The sequence below is a fragment of the Rhinopithecus roxellana genome, chromosome 1 (genome assembly GCF_007565055.1).
Source record: "Rhinopithecus roxellana isolate Shanxi Qingling chromosome 1, ASM756505v1, whole genome shotgun sequence".
In the NCBI taxonomy this organism is placed as follows: domain Eukaryota; kingdom Metazoa; phylum Chordata; class Mammalia; order Primates; family Cercopithecidae; genus Rhinopithecus; species Rhinopithecus roxellana.
This window is the reverse complement of record NC_044549.1, coordinates 45,777,760-45,791,923: the sequence shown is the minus strand read 5'-3', so window position 1 is coordinate 45,791,923 and position 14,164 is coordinate 45,777,760. Positions and strand designations below refer to the sequence as shown.

The 14,164-nt window shown below is 45.0% G+C and overlaps 1 protein-coding gene across 1 annotated transcript in view; it reads left to right on the top strand.

Annotated features, from left to right (window-relative positions):
* Window positions 1–14,164, top strand: part of ITGB5 (integrin subunit beta 5) — a 123,409-nt gene that overhangs the window by 59,673 nt on the left and 49,572 nt on the right. Inside the window, exons 6-8 of the mRNA XM_010354817.2 lie at window positions 5,960–6,121; window positions 7,560–7,655; window positions 9,733–9,822. Coding sequence (XP_010353119.2) covers window positions 5,960–6,121; window positions 7,560–7,655; window positions 9,733–9,822 — 348 coding nt within the window. The remainder of the gene's footprint in view (window positions 1–5,959; window positions 6,122–7,559; window positions 7,656–9,732; window positions 9,823–14,164) is intronic.

Here is a 14,164-nt window from a genome sequence, read left to right as displayed (position 1 = left end):
AACAGTCATATAGCTTCACATATCAATTAGTAAAAGGAGAAGAGAAGAAATGTAAAAATTATTACTGGTCCTAGAATAATAACTACAAGTTCCCTTTATATGCTCCCTTTTATGTGTTAACTATGATACTTTTTAATACATTCTGTCTAAACCTAGCAACAACTCTGCAAAGCAGGCTTATTTCCATTTTACAGAAGAAGAACTGAGGCTGAGAGGTGAAGTGACTGACTCAGGGGCCCACAGTTAGAATAAGGCAAAGATTTGACCTTAGAATCTGTTCCAAAGCTGATGTACTCTGGCTCTCATGCTATATTCCATTTGTAGTTCATTGTTTTCCTTTTTTTTCAATCCACTTTCCCACTGTTGCTTCCTTCCCCAAATGTGGAATACAGAACTCAAGCCTTCAAAACAGCTAGCTCTGCCAGCCAACCCAACAATAAGGGAAATTATTTTTAATGTAAATACTCTGTGGAGTCACCACTTGTAAAGCCTCCAAGCCTGAAAGCCTGGGTGATGAATGAGCATGTCCTGACTCATTCACAGCAGCCCAACCTCTGGGCCAAGTTTGTTAACACCATTTACATAACAAGAGCCCACTTCACAGAAAACAGAATTATTATTCTTATGCTGAGGCATCCTTCACTTGTGGAGCTATTTCCATTTTAGATGCAACCTTCCATTCAACAAACATTTATTTTGGATCCAGCAGCCACAAGTTGAGAGCCTATCATGAACCAGGCACGTTTATGAATTATCCCATTTATTACATGCACAGTTCTTCTCTGTACATGAATGTGGGCAAGAGTTTGGTCAGCTGAATCTGGCTTCTCTGGCCCTTGCTAGTTGATGGGATGGTCACTTCATCTCTCTGAACACCAGTTTCCTTACCTAAGAGGACGCAATAGATTACCTATGTCACAAAGGTTGTAGTGAAGATTAAGTGGAATAGTGGAAGTGCACAATACATGTTTTGTATTATTATTACTGGTTTACTGGTAAGAAAAAAGGTTTTGAGGTGTTGAATAGTTCGGCTGAAACTGCACAGGTGACTAGGGGCAGCAAGAAAATTCACATGCTTATCAGAAGGCACCCAAGTTCCACATTGTTCTGTCTTCTCACTCCCACCCCGCTTTGTGTCCCCACAAGACCTTCAGGAAGCTGGCGTAGAGGAACTGGAGACTGAAGAAGTTAAATGATAGAGCCACATTCAGAGCCCAGTTTTGCAGAAGTTGTGCCCGCCTATTAAAGACAGCTTGGAAAATAATGGGAAAACAAAAATTGTCTATAACCTTAACTCCAGTCCCAACCACAACCACATTATGGGATATTTTGTTCTCTTAAGGGAGAGTTATGCTTGTTTCTTTTTTTTTTTTTTTTTTTGAGGCGGAGTCTCGCTCTGTCGCCCAGACTGGAGTGCAGTGGCGCAATCTCGGCTCACTGCAAGCTCCGCCTCCCGGGTTCACGCCATTCTCCTGCCTCAGCCTCCTGAGTAGCTGGGACTACAGGCGCCCGCCACCTCGCCCGGCTAGTTTTTTCTATTTTTAGTAGAGACGGGGTTTCACCATGTTAGCCAGGATGGTCTCGATCTCCTGACCTCGTGATCCGCCCGTCTCGGCCTCCCAAAGTGCTGGGATTACAGGCTTGAGCCACCGCGCCCGGCCTATGCTTGTTTCTTAAGTAGTTTGTAATCACACTACAACTATAGTGCTATTCTTTGTTTTCAGCTTATATTATAGATATTTACACATAATTTTATACTTTCTATGAATAATTTCTGATGGGTGTAGAGGAGATATCTGAGTTTATTTACCTTTTCTGGCACAGTGGGATATTCATGCCTTTCCCTTTTTCTCACTATTAATAAAAATACTGTTGCATGTATTTCAGAATACTTCTTGTGGATAGATTGCCCTGAAGTAGAATCACTGAGTCAAGGATAATTTACACAGAGTAAAATTGACCCTTTTTAGGTATAAAGTCTTATAGCCACCCCCACAATTGAGATATGGATTATTTCCATCACCCCAGGAAGTTTCCCAGCATGCTTTGTCATCCATCTCCTCCCATGACCTAAGCCACTTTGGCAACTACTGATCTGTTTTCTGTCCCTGTATTTTTTTCTTTTTCTGGATACCATGTGAATGGAATTAGCCTTTTGAGTTGGGCTTTTTGCCCTTAGCATAATGCTTTGAGATTCATCCATGTTGTGGTGTGTTATCAGTAGTTTGTTCCTTTTTATGGCAGTGTAGTATTTAATTGTATGGATGTATTATAATGTGTCTATTCACTACTGATGGATATTTGGATTGTATCTAGTTTATGACGATTGTGAATAACCTTTTTATAAATATTTGCATATAGGTTTTTATTTGAGCATAAAGTTTAATTTCTCTTGGGTAAATACCAAAGAGTGGAATTGCTGGATTGATAGTAAATGTATATTTAACTTTGTAAGAATCTGTCGAACCGTCTTCCAAAGTTGGTGAAACATTTTGTATTGTCATAGGCAATTATGAGAGTTCTAATTGTTCCACATTTTTATCAGCACTTGATACTGTCAGGGTTTGTTTGTTCATTTGCTATTCAAATAGGGATCTAATGGCTCTCTCGCTGTGGTTCAGATTTGCATTTCCTTAATGAGTAATGATGTTGAGGACCCTTTCCTGTGCTTGTTTCCACCCGTAGCTCTTCTTTGGTGAATTGTCTGTGCAAATCTTTTGACCACTTTTTAAATTCAGTTGTTTGGTTATTTTCTTAGTGACTAATGAGAGCTCTTTATATATTCTGTAAATAAATCCTTTTTCAGATTTTAATTTTTTCAAATATTTTCTCCCAGTCTGTGTCTTGTCATTTCATTTTCTTAACAGTATTTTTCAAAGAAGCTTTTGTTTTGATGAAGCCCAGTTCATCAACTTCGTATCCTAGGAATCATCTTATCTAAGAAATCTTTGCCTATGTCACAGTCACACAGATTTTCTCCTAGGTTTCCTTCAGAAGTTTTATAGCTTTAGGTCTACATTTAGGTCAGTGATCCACTTTGAGTTAATTTTTGTGTGTGGGAGACGTATGGGTTGAACTTCATTTTTCTTGCATATGAATGTCCAGTTCCAGTATTCTCTGCTGAATTGACTAGATATTTGTAGATCTATTTTTGCTCCAACTATCCCATTCCCCACTGATCGATGCATTCTGTCATTGCATAGATTTTGTCGTTACCATAGCCTTGATGACTGTAGCTTTGTAATAAGTCTTGACCTAAGATAATAAGTCCTCCAACATTGTTCTTCTTCTTCAAAATCGTTTGGCTAGTTTCCGTTGCTTACAATTTCATGTAAATATTATAATCAGCTTGTCATTTTCTCAAAAAGGCCTTCTAGGCTTTTGACTGTGATTGTGTCAAATCTATAAACCAATTTGCAGAGAGATGGCGTCTCAACACCATTGGCTCTTTTAATCCTGAAATGATATCTCTGTCCATTTATTTAGGTCTCTGATTTTCCTCAAGGTTCTTAATACGATTTGTCAAATTAAAAGTTGGTTTTCTGCTTCCTTACTAGGGTGTTGAGCACATGGCTGTGCCCTTGTGGATAACAGATCACATATTTCCTGCAAAAAACTCTACTAGTTTACACTTTCTGTTGATTGTGTTTTATTTCCCAGGCATCTGGCTCCCTCTTTTCCACACTCCATGGCTTATAATGCATTGCCTAATTTATTTAATAGGTTTTAACTCTTTATCAAAATATACACACAGAAAACTATATATAGTTATATATATATATTTTTATATATAGTTATGTATAGTTTATACTATACATCTCGATAAGTGCTCACAAGGTCAAGAAACAGAACATCACCAGCACCCTGGAAGCCTCTTTGTGACCTCTTCCAATCCTGACAGCAAGGGGAACCACTATGCCAACTCCTACCCATAAGTGATTTTGTTATGGCTTAGCATTTCATTACAGTAAGGGACCTTCTAGGCTTCTCACTCCAGGTTCCTAAAATGTGTCTGGCCTCCTCACTGTGCTCCTTTGCCTTCTGAGCTTCTGTTAGCTCCTAGAATGCCCACTTCCTCTTCTGCCTTCTCCCTTCCTATTCCTTCTTTCAACTTCCTTTAAATTTTTAAAAAATGGTTTGTTTTTATTTTTGTTTATTTATTTTTTTACAGATAGCATCTTGCTCTGTTACCTAGGCTGGAGTACAGTGGCATGATCATAGCTCACTGCAGTCTCAAACTCCTGGGCTCAAGTGATCCTCCAGCCTCAGCCACCTGAATAGTTAGGATGACAGGTTTGTGTCTCCATGGCTGGCTAATTTTTTTTTTTTTTGTATTTTTTGTAGAGATGGGGTCTCTCTATGTTGCCTAGGCTGGTCTTGAACTCCTGGCCTCATGCCATCCTCTCACCTCAGCCTCCCGAAGTGTTGGGATTCTAGGTGTGAGCCACCCCACCCTCTTTCATCTTCTTTGAAGTGTCCTCTTCATTTTTTCCAGCTCAGTTTAACTTTCATCTGTGCTGGGAAGCCTCTCCCTCCTCCTCCTCTCCCTGGCTTCCATTAGCATTGGACTTCCCTTCATTAACACTCCTGTCATAGTGTATTGAAGTTGTTGTTTCCATTTGACTGTAAGCTCTTTGAGGTCTGGAACTGGCTTTTCTGTGGACCCAGCGCCTTCTATGGGGCCTGGCATGCAGTAAGAAGTCAGTGATTGAATGCTGGATGAATGTTGAGTGTCTAGGAAACTGATTCCCCAAAAGGCTAATCCCTTTGTTCACAATAGGTCTCCTGGCTGTCAGTCCTCACTGGCTTATTTTCAAACTTCTTTTCCTCCTCATGTTGGTGGACTCTTTTGTGATTTATTTATTTTGTATTTCCATGCTGCCTCTGGAGCAAGAGAGACAATATCATAGCTCTTTTGGCTGTTTTATCCACCATTATGATGATAAGTAAGAGAGGGTGATACCCTCTACTCTTCATCTGTTGTAAGAGAGCAATAGCTTTTAACATGTAAGGTCTGTGAATCCAGTCTCCTATTTCAATAGCAAGTGTGCAGGTATAGAAGACTCTCAGCAGTGTTTAAATCCTTCATATATTCACACTGCAAAATCCGACGCATTTTGGGATTCACCATTACTAAGAAGGCGACCATATCCCAGTGTTTGTTACTCTGTATCAAGGTCTAACTGCTCCTAAAAATGATGACTGGGAGTGTTTTTGTGTAGAGTTGGCACCACAGTGGCTGAATATGAAAAATGCAGAGTCCTTCCTTTGCAATACAGACTGTATTCAGCTGTGCCTCAGTCTGAAGACTGGATACATTTCAGATAGTGGAGCAGTAAAGGGAGAAAAGGGATCTGATTGACTTTAAACACCAATGTGGCTCAAGTAACGATTGGAGTGGTTTATATCTACCAGAATAGATGGCAGGTTTTACAAACCCTCAAAAGACAAACCCACTTATTGGTCATTTGAGTGCTCTGTTCTGATTGACTCAGGTCTAATCGGGGGACTGACATGTTCACTTACCTATCATCTTAGACTAGCCCAGCCAAACAGGGGATGTTGATGGGGGAGCTGGTAGAGGGAAGGTTAAAGGTTGTTCTGGGGAAGGAAGAGTTGCTGAGGACAAAAGGGGAAGTGTCCAAGAGGAGCAGCCCTCAGGGGACATCACTGAAAGGAGCAGAGAAGAGTATGATGGGCTGGAGGGAGGGGGTTCCAGGTGCATGGGCCGAAGTGGGCAAAGCCTTGGACGTTTGTCTGTGTGCATCTAGGCTTCCCCAGTCCAGGCTGTGTCTCTTCAGAGCACTGTGGAATGGTTTTGTGAGTGTGCCCCAGGTACACATGGCAAAGGGAATGCCTCTGATTCAGGCCATGACTCCGGAGACGGACCAGTGCCCTGCATGACCAGGGCAGGAGTGGGCAGAAAGACTGGTGTACCCATCCACCTTCTGTCCTTCAGGAGAAGATTGGCTGGCGAAAGGATGCACTGCATTTGCTGGTGTTCACAACGGATGATGTGCCCCACATCGCATTGGATGGAAAATTGGGAGGCCTGGTGCAGCCACATGATGGCCAGTGCCACCTGAATGAGGCCAATGAGTACACTGCATCCAACCAGATGGTGAGTGCTGGGGACCAAACCCCCATTCCCCGATGCCTCTCCTGTGACCCTGCCCGTGGTCTGAGTACTTGCCCAGCCTTGAAACCTTTCTCTGGCCCTCAGTATTCACTGGCTTTCTGATCCATTCTTGGTGTTGGGTTTCATTACTCCATATTCTCCAACTGGGTTTCCGGAACTCCTAATTGACTTACAACATTTCTCAGGGATTTCTGTAGCTGGTTCATCTTTCTGCCAATGTGCATCTAAATGGGGAATGTTTGGTTGGGATACGGATGGCCCAGGGGAAACAGGATAGATCTCATAGTGGGGAGGGGATCTTAAAGGAGGGTGGGTGCTATGCCTGCAGAGGTCATAACTGGTATAGAAGTTATAGGGCAGGACTTCCTGACTTTTAGACATGGACTCCCAGAGGTGGTGAGTTGCCTGTCAGTGTCAGTGGTGGGCAGAGGTGTTCTGCACAGAATGAGAACCACAATTATGCCGTTTAAAAGAATTTGTGCACAATTTCAAGCATATACAATGACAGACCAGTGAAATGAACCCTACATGCCCATCACCCAGACTCAACAATGGTCAAGATCTCGCATACTCACTATGCAATTTTTCCCCCAAAATCTCCACCCTTTTCTTTCTCAAATCCATTCTGGTGGCCAAAGAGGAATTCTTCCCAATTTTCTTCCCTAGAGAAGCCCATTTTCTCCAGTTTCAAGAGGTGATCGGTGGCCTAGCCTTCCATCTTGTCTAGTCATAATGGAATCTGAAAAAAGGACTATAACTGTAGGACCTCACCAGATGCGGACCCCTGTACCCATCATTAGTCCTCAGAATCCCTCAGGACACTGTTAAACTGCCTCTCAGCTTCCTCTCTTCCTCCTTTCTCTGCACCCCTGCCCCATGGCCCAACTTTTAGTCCAGAGCTCGGCACCCTCCTCTGCCCATCTGAGCCACAGCAGGATGAAGCAGTACCTGTGGGGGATGTTGGCAGGCCTAACCGTTAGGCACAGGAGAAGGAAAATAATGCAGGGAGGCAGGGAGGAAAAGTCTTAGAGGAGAGAGGAAAGGTAAGAAACGCTGATGACAGAGGGTGGAATGTTGTGGCTGTTCTCTAGGGCATCCCCACTTGTCCCCTTCCCTGCTGAAAGGATGGAGACACAGACCAGATATGGAAAACCTCCACTCATCACCTCGCCACTCTGGGGTGAGAGGAGAGAATCTAGTTTGGTGGATGCCACAGGGTCCTTTCCTTGAGGGTCTCTTCTACTTAGTTCCTCCGTTAAGGAGCTACCAAGGAGGCTTAGTTATTAAGGGACTCTAAGGGGCCACCTAAGGAAAAGGTGCTTCCCGGGCAAATGCTGGCTGCTGAGTGTGCATTGGAGCCAGGTGCTGGTATCTGCACCTGTTAGGAATGTCATAGCCTTGACTTTTGCCTTGGCCCTAGGACTATCCATCCCTTGCCTTGCTTGGAGAGAAACTGGCAGAGAACAACATCAACCTCATCTTTGCGGTGACAAAAAACCATTATATGCTGTACAAGGTATGCTGGGAGGGAGGGAGGCTAGTGATTTAATTCTAGGGGCCAGGCTGACCCTAAGGTGTTTGGGAGATTAGAATGTGGGGTGGGGTAGAGGGGGTGGTGAGGTGTGTTTATAGCTCTGCCTATATATATGGGGGAAATTCAAAGGAGGGGTGGAATATAGCCTAGTCTTGATCTAATGGAAAATAATAGGATGAAACAATTAAGCATTCACGTAGCAGTGAAGACCTTACAAGAAATTTGAACATATGGTATTAAATTTGATTCTGAGAAAAACCTTGAAAATAGCATGAATTCCCATTTTTTGGGGTGATGAATTGGAAACAGAGAAAGGCACACTCTACTACAGAAGGAAAATATAAAATGAAGATATACACAAAGAAAAGTAAGGCATCTCATCAGGCTACATCACTAATCCCAGTATTCCAGAGCTTTATGCCTGAGCCTGCAGACTATAGGAGACCAGTGGGCCAGTCTGGCACAGGAATTCCCAAAGAAACCAATAAATGTCCTGAGTGAATACAGCAGTCTGGGTACAGGTCTGTTCCATCTAAAGAAACTGTTCCCAGGTCACCCTGGACTACCCCATTTAGTCTGGGGCAGGAATTCCTAAAGAGACCAATAAATGTCCTGAGTGAATAGAGCAGTCTGGGTACGGATCTGTTCCGTCTAAAGAAACTGTTCCTGGGTTACCCCAGACCATCTTCAGAGACTCCCCCACGTGAACGTGCTCCTTCTCAGTCACAGATGAGCCACGTTTGAATTACAGATCTCCTCGATGTGCTCATGTAAGCTAAATGTAAACTCGCCTCTGAGATTCTTTTACGTGGTGAAGCAATGAGAACTTAATCTGGAATCCCTCTCCACCCTCCACCCCCAAACAGCTGGCCATAGTTTCCTCTCCTCGCTCTTAAATGTCCACAAAAGAACCTTTGTCTGATTGTGTTTTTCTATTGCTCCTGCCTGAGATTATCACTGATAAAATGCCACCTACATTTTCTTGAGTTCTTTATCCTCCTTTAGTCCAAATCAATGTTAGAAGATGAAACAAGGGAAAAGGATTGTTTTTCTTTTTTTGTTTAGTGGAAGATAGCAGAATAAAGCCTATTCAGGGCATGATGGTGTGTGCCTACAATCCCAGCTACCAAGGAGGCTGAGGCAGGAGAATCTCTTGAACCCGGGAGGCAGAGGTTGCAGTGAGCCAAGATTTCACAACCGCACTCCAGCCTGGGGGACAGAGCGAGATTCTGTCGCAAAAAGAAAAAAAAAGAAAGAAAGAAAGAAAAGTTTTCACTTACAAATAATGTTTTATGTTTTTAGAGGGCTCAGTTGCACAGACTGTATTGGGTTTCCAGATATTTCCAGACGGAAGAAGTCCACGTTGGCTTAAGCATCCTTCCTCAGAGCTAAATACACCTTGCTTGGGGGAGGGAGCCCATCCAGTCCCAAGGCAGGGAGAGGGTGGTGGATGTCTCTGTCACTGTTAGAAGTGGCAGACTCAGGAGTTAGTACAGATGAAAGAGGAAAGGTGGGTACTTCAAGGCTGCCCCTTTGCCACAGGACAGTCAGAGGTCCTTGGGAGGGTGCCATTCATATCTCAGCTTCCTATTAAAGAAAGGGTCTATACTTGAGACCCTTGGAAAAGTTGCCCTTTTCACTCCTTCTGAACAGACTGAGCAGACCCTGAAAGCTGAACCTGTGAATACCTCAGAGACCAGGGGAGAGATGGCAAGAAACTGTCAGGAGCTGTCGACCTTAGAAGACGAGCTTTGAGAGAGCTGTCTGTCACGGTGGGAGGGGAGAGGTCTCAAGACACTATCGTTTAGGGAAAGACCTTGTAAGCCCCTTTCCTATGGATATATAGGGCTGGATATTCCACGGCCTACTGCAACAACTGTTCCTCTGTGCCATTTCTTCTTGCTTTTCCCTGTGGGATCTTTTTTAGTTCTTGGTGGGAGAAGGTGGCAGGATATGGTGCTAGGAGCCTTTACTGTTCTAGCCTGGTATAGCAATGTTCACTCTGATGGTTGGCAGGGCAAAAATAACTTATTTCTTCTCTTTATTTTTTTTCCCCAAGAATTTTACAGCCCTGATACCTGGAACAACGGTGGAGATTTTAGATGGAGACTCCAAAAATATTATTCAACTGATTATTAATGCATACAACGTAAGTCACCAGTTTCTTCCCCCACTGCCATCTCCCTTCCATCCCCTCCCACTGGGGCCCTGCAGCTGCCACAGGCTCAGGTGGGCAGTTCGCCATGCTGCTCTGCTCCCCCATCCCCTTGAGTTTGGTATCTTCTTCCTGCTTCACTCAGGGTCAGGGTGGAGAAACCCATCCTGCTTGATGAGTCTCCCTCTCACCTCAGCCATCTTGACTCTCATCTGCAGATCTCAGTGAGCCAAGGAGTGGCTCAGACTCAGGCTGGCGGCCTGGGAAGTGCTTAGGTTCTGACACCTTGCATAGGCAGGCAGTGGTATTCTCCACCTACCCCGTGCCCAGGCTAACCCTGCCACTGTATCCCCTGCATGAGGGAGCAGAGCGTCCACCAGCCACACTGCAAGAAGCGCAAAGCTTGCACACTGAGCTCATCTCACAGTGGCAGGATGGGAATCCCTCAGGCTCATGGACCACAGTGTAGAGCTGCAGACTAACATGGGAGAATCGACAATCTGTTTTTTTGTTTTTGTTCTTAATTTTAAAAAATATGGAGAGAGATTGGGGTTTCACTGTGTTGCCCTGGTTGGTCTGATCTTGAACTCCTGGAAGCAGTCCTACCTCAGCTTCCCAAAGTGCTGGTTTTACAGGCATGAGCCATCAAGCCTGGCCAAAGAATCAATGTTTTGCCTACCTACTTAGGATGTGATTGTAATCAAGTCCTTTCAGAGGGTTTGTGAATGGGGCTGTTAAATTCTATGCTATTGTAACATATCATGTGAAGTTGGCCCTAATATAATAAGTGCAAGTTCTTATAGATGTGGTTTAGGTATCACTTTCACATTCCAAGCCATGCACCCACAGACTCACCTCCCAAACCTTTGTCTTTCCTACCCTCCTTCCCCTCAATTCGTAACACCCCAGAAGTATTTGACTCAGACCTACCTTCTCTCAGGCAAATGGCAGGCAGAGCTCTTGTGCTGGGAAGTGTGTACCCTCTTCTATCCCTTCCCTTGTGGGTCCCAAGATGGTTGTAGCATCCAGTGCCTACCCACCTGCTCAAGGGGCCAGGTAATTTCTAAATTGGCATTCAGAGTGCCTCTTCCTGTTAAAACTAAGTTATACACAGACTGAGTGTGGCTAAAGTAACATTATTAATCCTAAACTTAGGTAAAATAGGTTTTTCTGTCTAACCTGGGAACCTAAGGAATCAGTGTGGCGTAACGCATCTGCGAGAAAAGTCATCTTGCCTTCCCAGCAGTGACTGGTTACAAATAAGTATTTGGAGCTCAGCCTTTCCCAATGTTGGCCTTGTCCACCTGCCGATGTGGCCCTGTTTTGAGTTGCAAAGTACTGCTCAGCTAGGGGGAACCCTGGGGCTTGGGGGTGTGGCCAGCCCTGTGCTTAGTTCCCTGGAGCCTTCGTGTCCTAAAGGCAACGTCTTCGTGTCCTAAAGGCTGCCAGGTGGGCAGCAGTGAGGATTTTTGGCTTGTTTTTCTTCCCTTCCTTCCCCCTTCCCAGCGCCCCCATCTCCTGTTGTAGCCAAGGGTCCTCTTGCTCTCACAGATTCAGATACTCCCGGAACTTCCTGTTGTGAGAAACTGAAGACTTCCTTCTCTCCTGCCCCACTGCTCACATACTAACATCCTCTTTTCTGTTCTCTGGCCTTTAGAGCCTCACCAGATCCCATAGGCACTTCAGAACCCAGAGTGCAGTGAGAGGGTTTCCTAATGAACTTTACACTGTAGTGACTTTCAGATTCCACGGTGAGTGATTTGCTTTACACTTCAGGAAAAGGGGGAACACGTAAGCTGGTTATGTGGGCACAATAGGTCTGCTGAAGTGTGACACCCAGAGAGGGTTTGGGATGTGAGCCTGCATGGGAAGGAGGGGCAGGCCTGTGAATGTCACCCTCTTTTCTGGGGTGAGCTGGTGTGAGCTGTGAGCTGCTTGGGTCTTAAACTCTGGATACTGAACTGAGAGAACCAAATCAAGAGCCAGAACCCCTGCCCTGCCACTCTCCCCTTCCCTCTGAAGATGCCAGAGCTGGGAGACCCCACGGGGCAGAAGGGACACTGCTGCTGGACCCACTTTCACAGGCAGGGAGGCCACTGCTTGCCTCCTGCTGAGTCAGGGCCTTTGGGAAGAAATGGCTGAGGAGCAGCTCGTCTGGGCTCTGTGGAGTGGGATGAGGTCCCTCTTTAGGGCTTCTGAGGAGGGGCCACTTGTCAGCATTTCATCGTCAGCCACCTCCTAAATTCAGAGCTCTGGGGCTCCCCAAGATCATTGGCCGGTGAAGGCCCAGGCCCCCTACTCCTGGCGGCTTTGATATTGGAGGGCATCATGGTGCACAGTTCCATAGACCTGGCTGGGCAGCCTTGCAGCAGCAGGGAAGGCACACTGCTCAGCCAGCTTCTCTGTGACTGGCGGGTTCTGTGTGTCTGTGCTTCTGCTGGGACCACTGAAAACCAGGGAGCAGGAGGCTTTCTTATTGGTTCCCTGCATGGGATCTCATAAGTGCTTAGCCCTGAGCAGGATTTCTCATATATCTACACTCATTTTCTTAGTGGAAATCCAGGGGCCCAGGGTCAAGGAGTGAGCAGGGAAAGCATTCCCTGTGTGGTAGGCAGAGGCCAGGAGAGGAGTGGGCACCCCTCCCTGCTGATGGGGAGTGGGGAGCGGGGATGAGTACAGGGAACAATTGTTCTGGGCTGGAGCTGCTTTTGGAACCTGGAATGAATTCCCAGAGGAACTATGGGAACCTAGCACTGTCGCTTGACTCTGCGAGTTAAACTGGTTCCTGTAAACACACATGTGAAATGAAGCTGATGACTTATGAATGAACTTTGAAACTCAGCACTTTTAAAAATGAGTGATTATGACCAGGCATGGTGGCTCACACTTGTAATTCTGGTGCTTTGGGAGGCCAAGCTGGGAGGATCACCTGAGGCCAGGAGTTTGAAACCAGCTTGGTCAACATAGTGACTCCTAGTTTCTACAAAAAATTTTGTAAAAATTAGCTGGGCATGCTACTTGGGAGGCTGGGGCAGGAGGATCGCTTGAGCCCAGGAGTTCAAGGTTGCAGCGAGCTGTGATCATATCACTGTGCTCCAGCCTGGACAACAGAGTGAGACTCTGTCTCTCTTTTTTTTTAAAAAAAAAAAAAAAAAAAAAAAAAAAGAAGAAGAAGAAGTAGTGATTATTAGAATACTCTCAACAATAACTATTCAAATCCTGTGGAAAAGAATTGTAAAGCCTTATTGACATATAATTAACATACAGCAAACGGTACTGATTTAAAGTGTATAATATGAGTGTTGACACAGTTATATACCTGTGAAACCACGCCACCATAAAGATACTGAACATGTCCATTACTCCAAAAAGTGACCCTTGATAATTCCCTTCCTCCACCCCTTCCTTCAGGTGAAATTTAAAATATATTTATTAAATATAGAAATGTGAAACTGCAAGATATTTGAAGCAAGTTCAGTTGATCAAAGCCATTTTAGGGGTATGTTGGTTTTCTGTGTTGATTAGAACCTGTGATACTGTGGTATAATAAGATATATATACAGGTCTCTGCCCCTAGTTCCTAATATAAAGCCCCTAAAACCTTTGTAGATAAGGACACTAGGAGAATCTTTTTTTATAATATTTGGTCTTTAATGCAGGTTCCTGACACAGAGTTTCCAAGACCATTGTAATTTCCTGGGTAATAGGAACATCTTTTGTTCTAATGAGGTGACTCTCGGGGGCGCTCCTGGACAGCCTCAGGATGGGGGCTGGTTGCCAGGGGAACCAGACATGTGATTAGAGGGTTGGAACTTTCAGCTCCACACCATGACCTCTGGGGAGGTGGAGAGGGACTGAAGGTTGAGTGGATCACCAGTAGTCAGCGATGTGACCAGTCATGCCTATGTAACGGTACCTCCATGAAAACCCAGAAGGCCTGGATTTGGAGGGCCTTGGGAAAGCTGTGGGACAGGTTCCTGGAGAGTGGCACCAGAGAGGACAGGGAAGTTGTGCATCCTCCTCACACACCTTGCCCTGTTTCTCTTCATCTAGCTGTTCATCTGCAGCCTTTATCTCTTATTAATACGTGGGTAAGTGTAAACAGTGTTTCCCTGAATTCTGTGAGCCGTTCTAGCAAACTGATGAAGAAAGAGGTTCGTGGGAATTTCAGTGTACGGCCAATCCGTTGGAGGTATAGGTGACAGCCTAGTACTTGTGACTGGCATCTGCGGTGGGGGCAGTCTTGTGGGCTAAGCCCTTCACCTGTAGGACCTATGTCCAGGTGGATAGTGTCAGAATTGTGCTGAATTAGAAGATAACCAACTCGTGTCCAGTA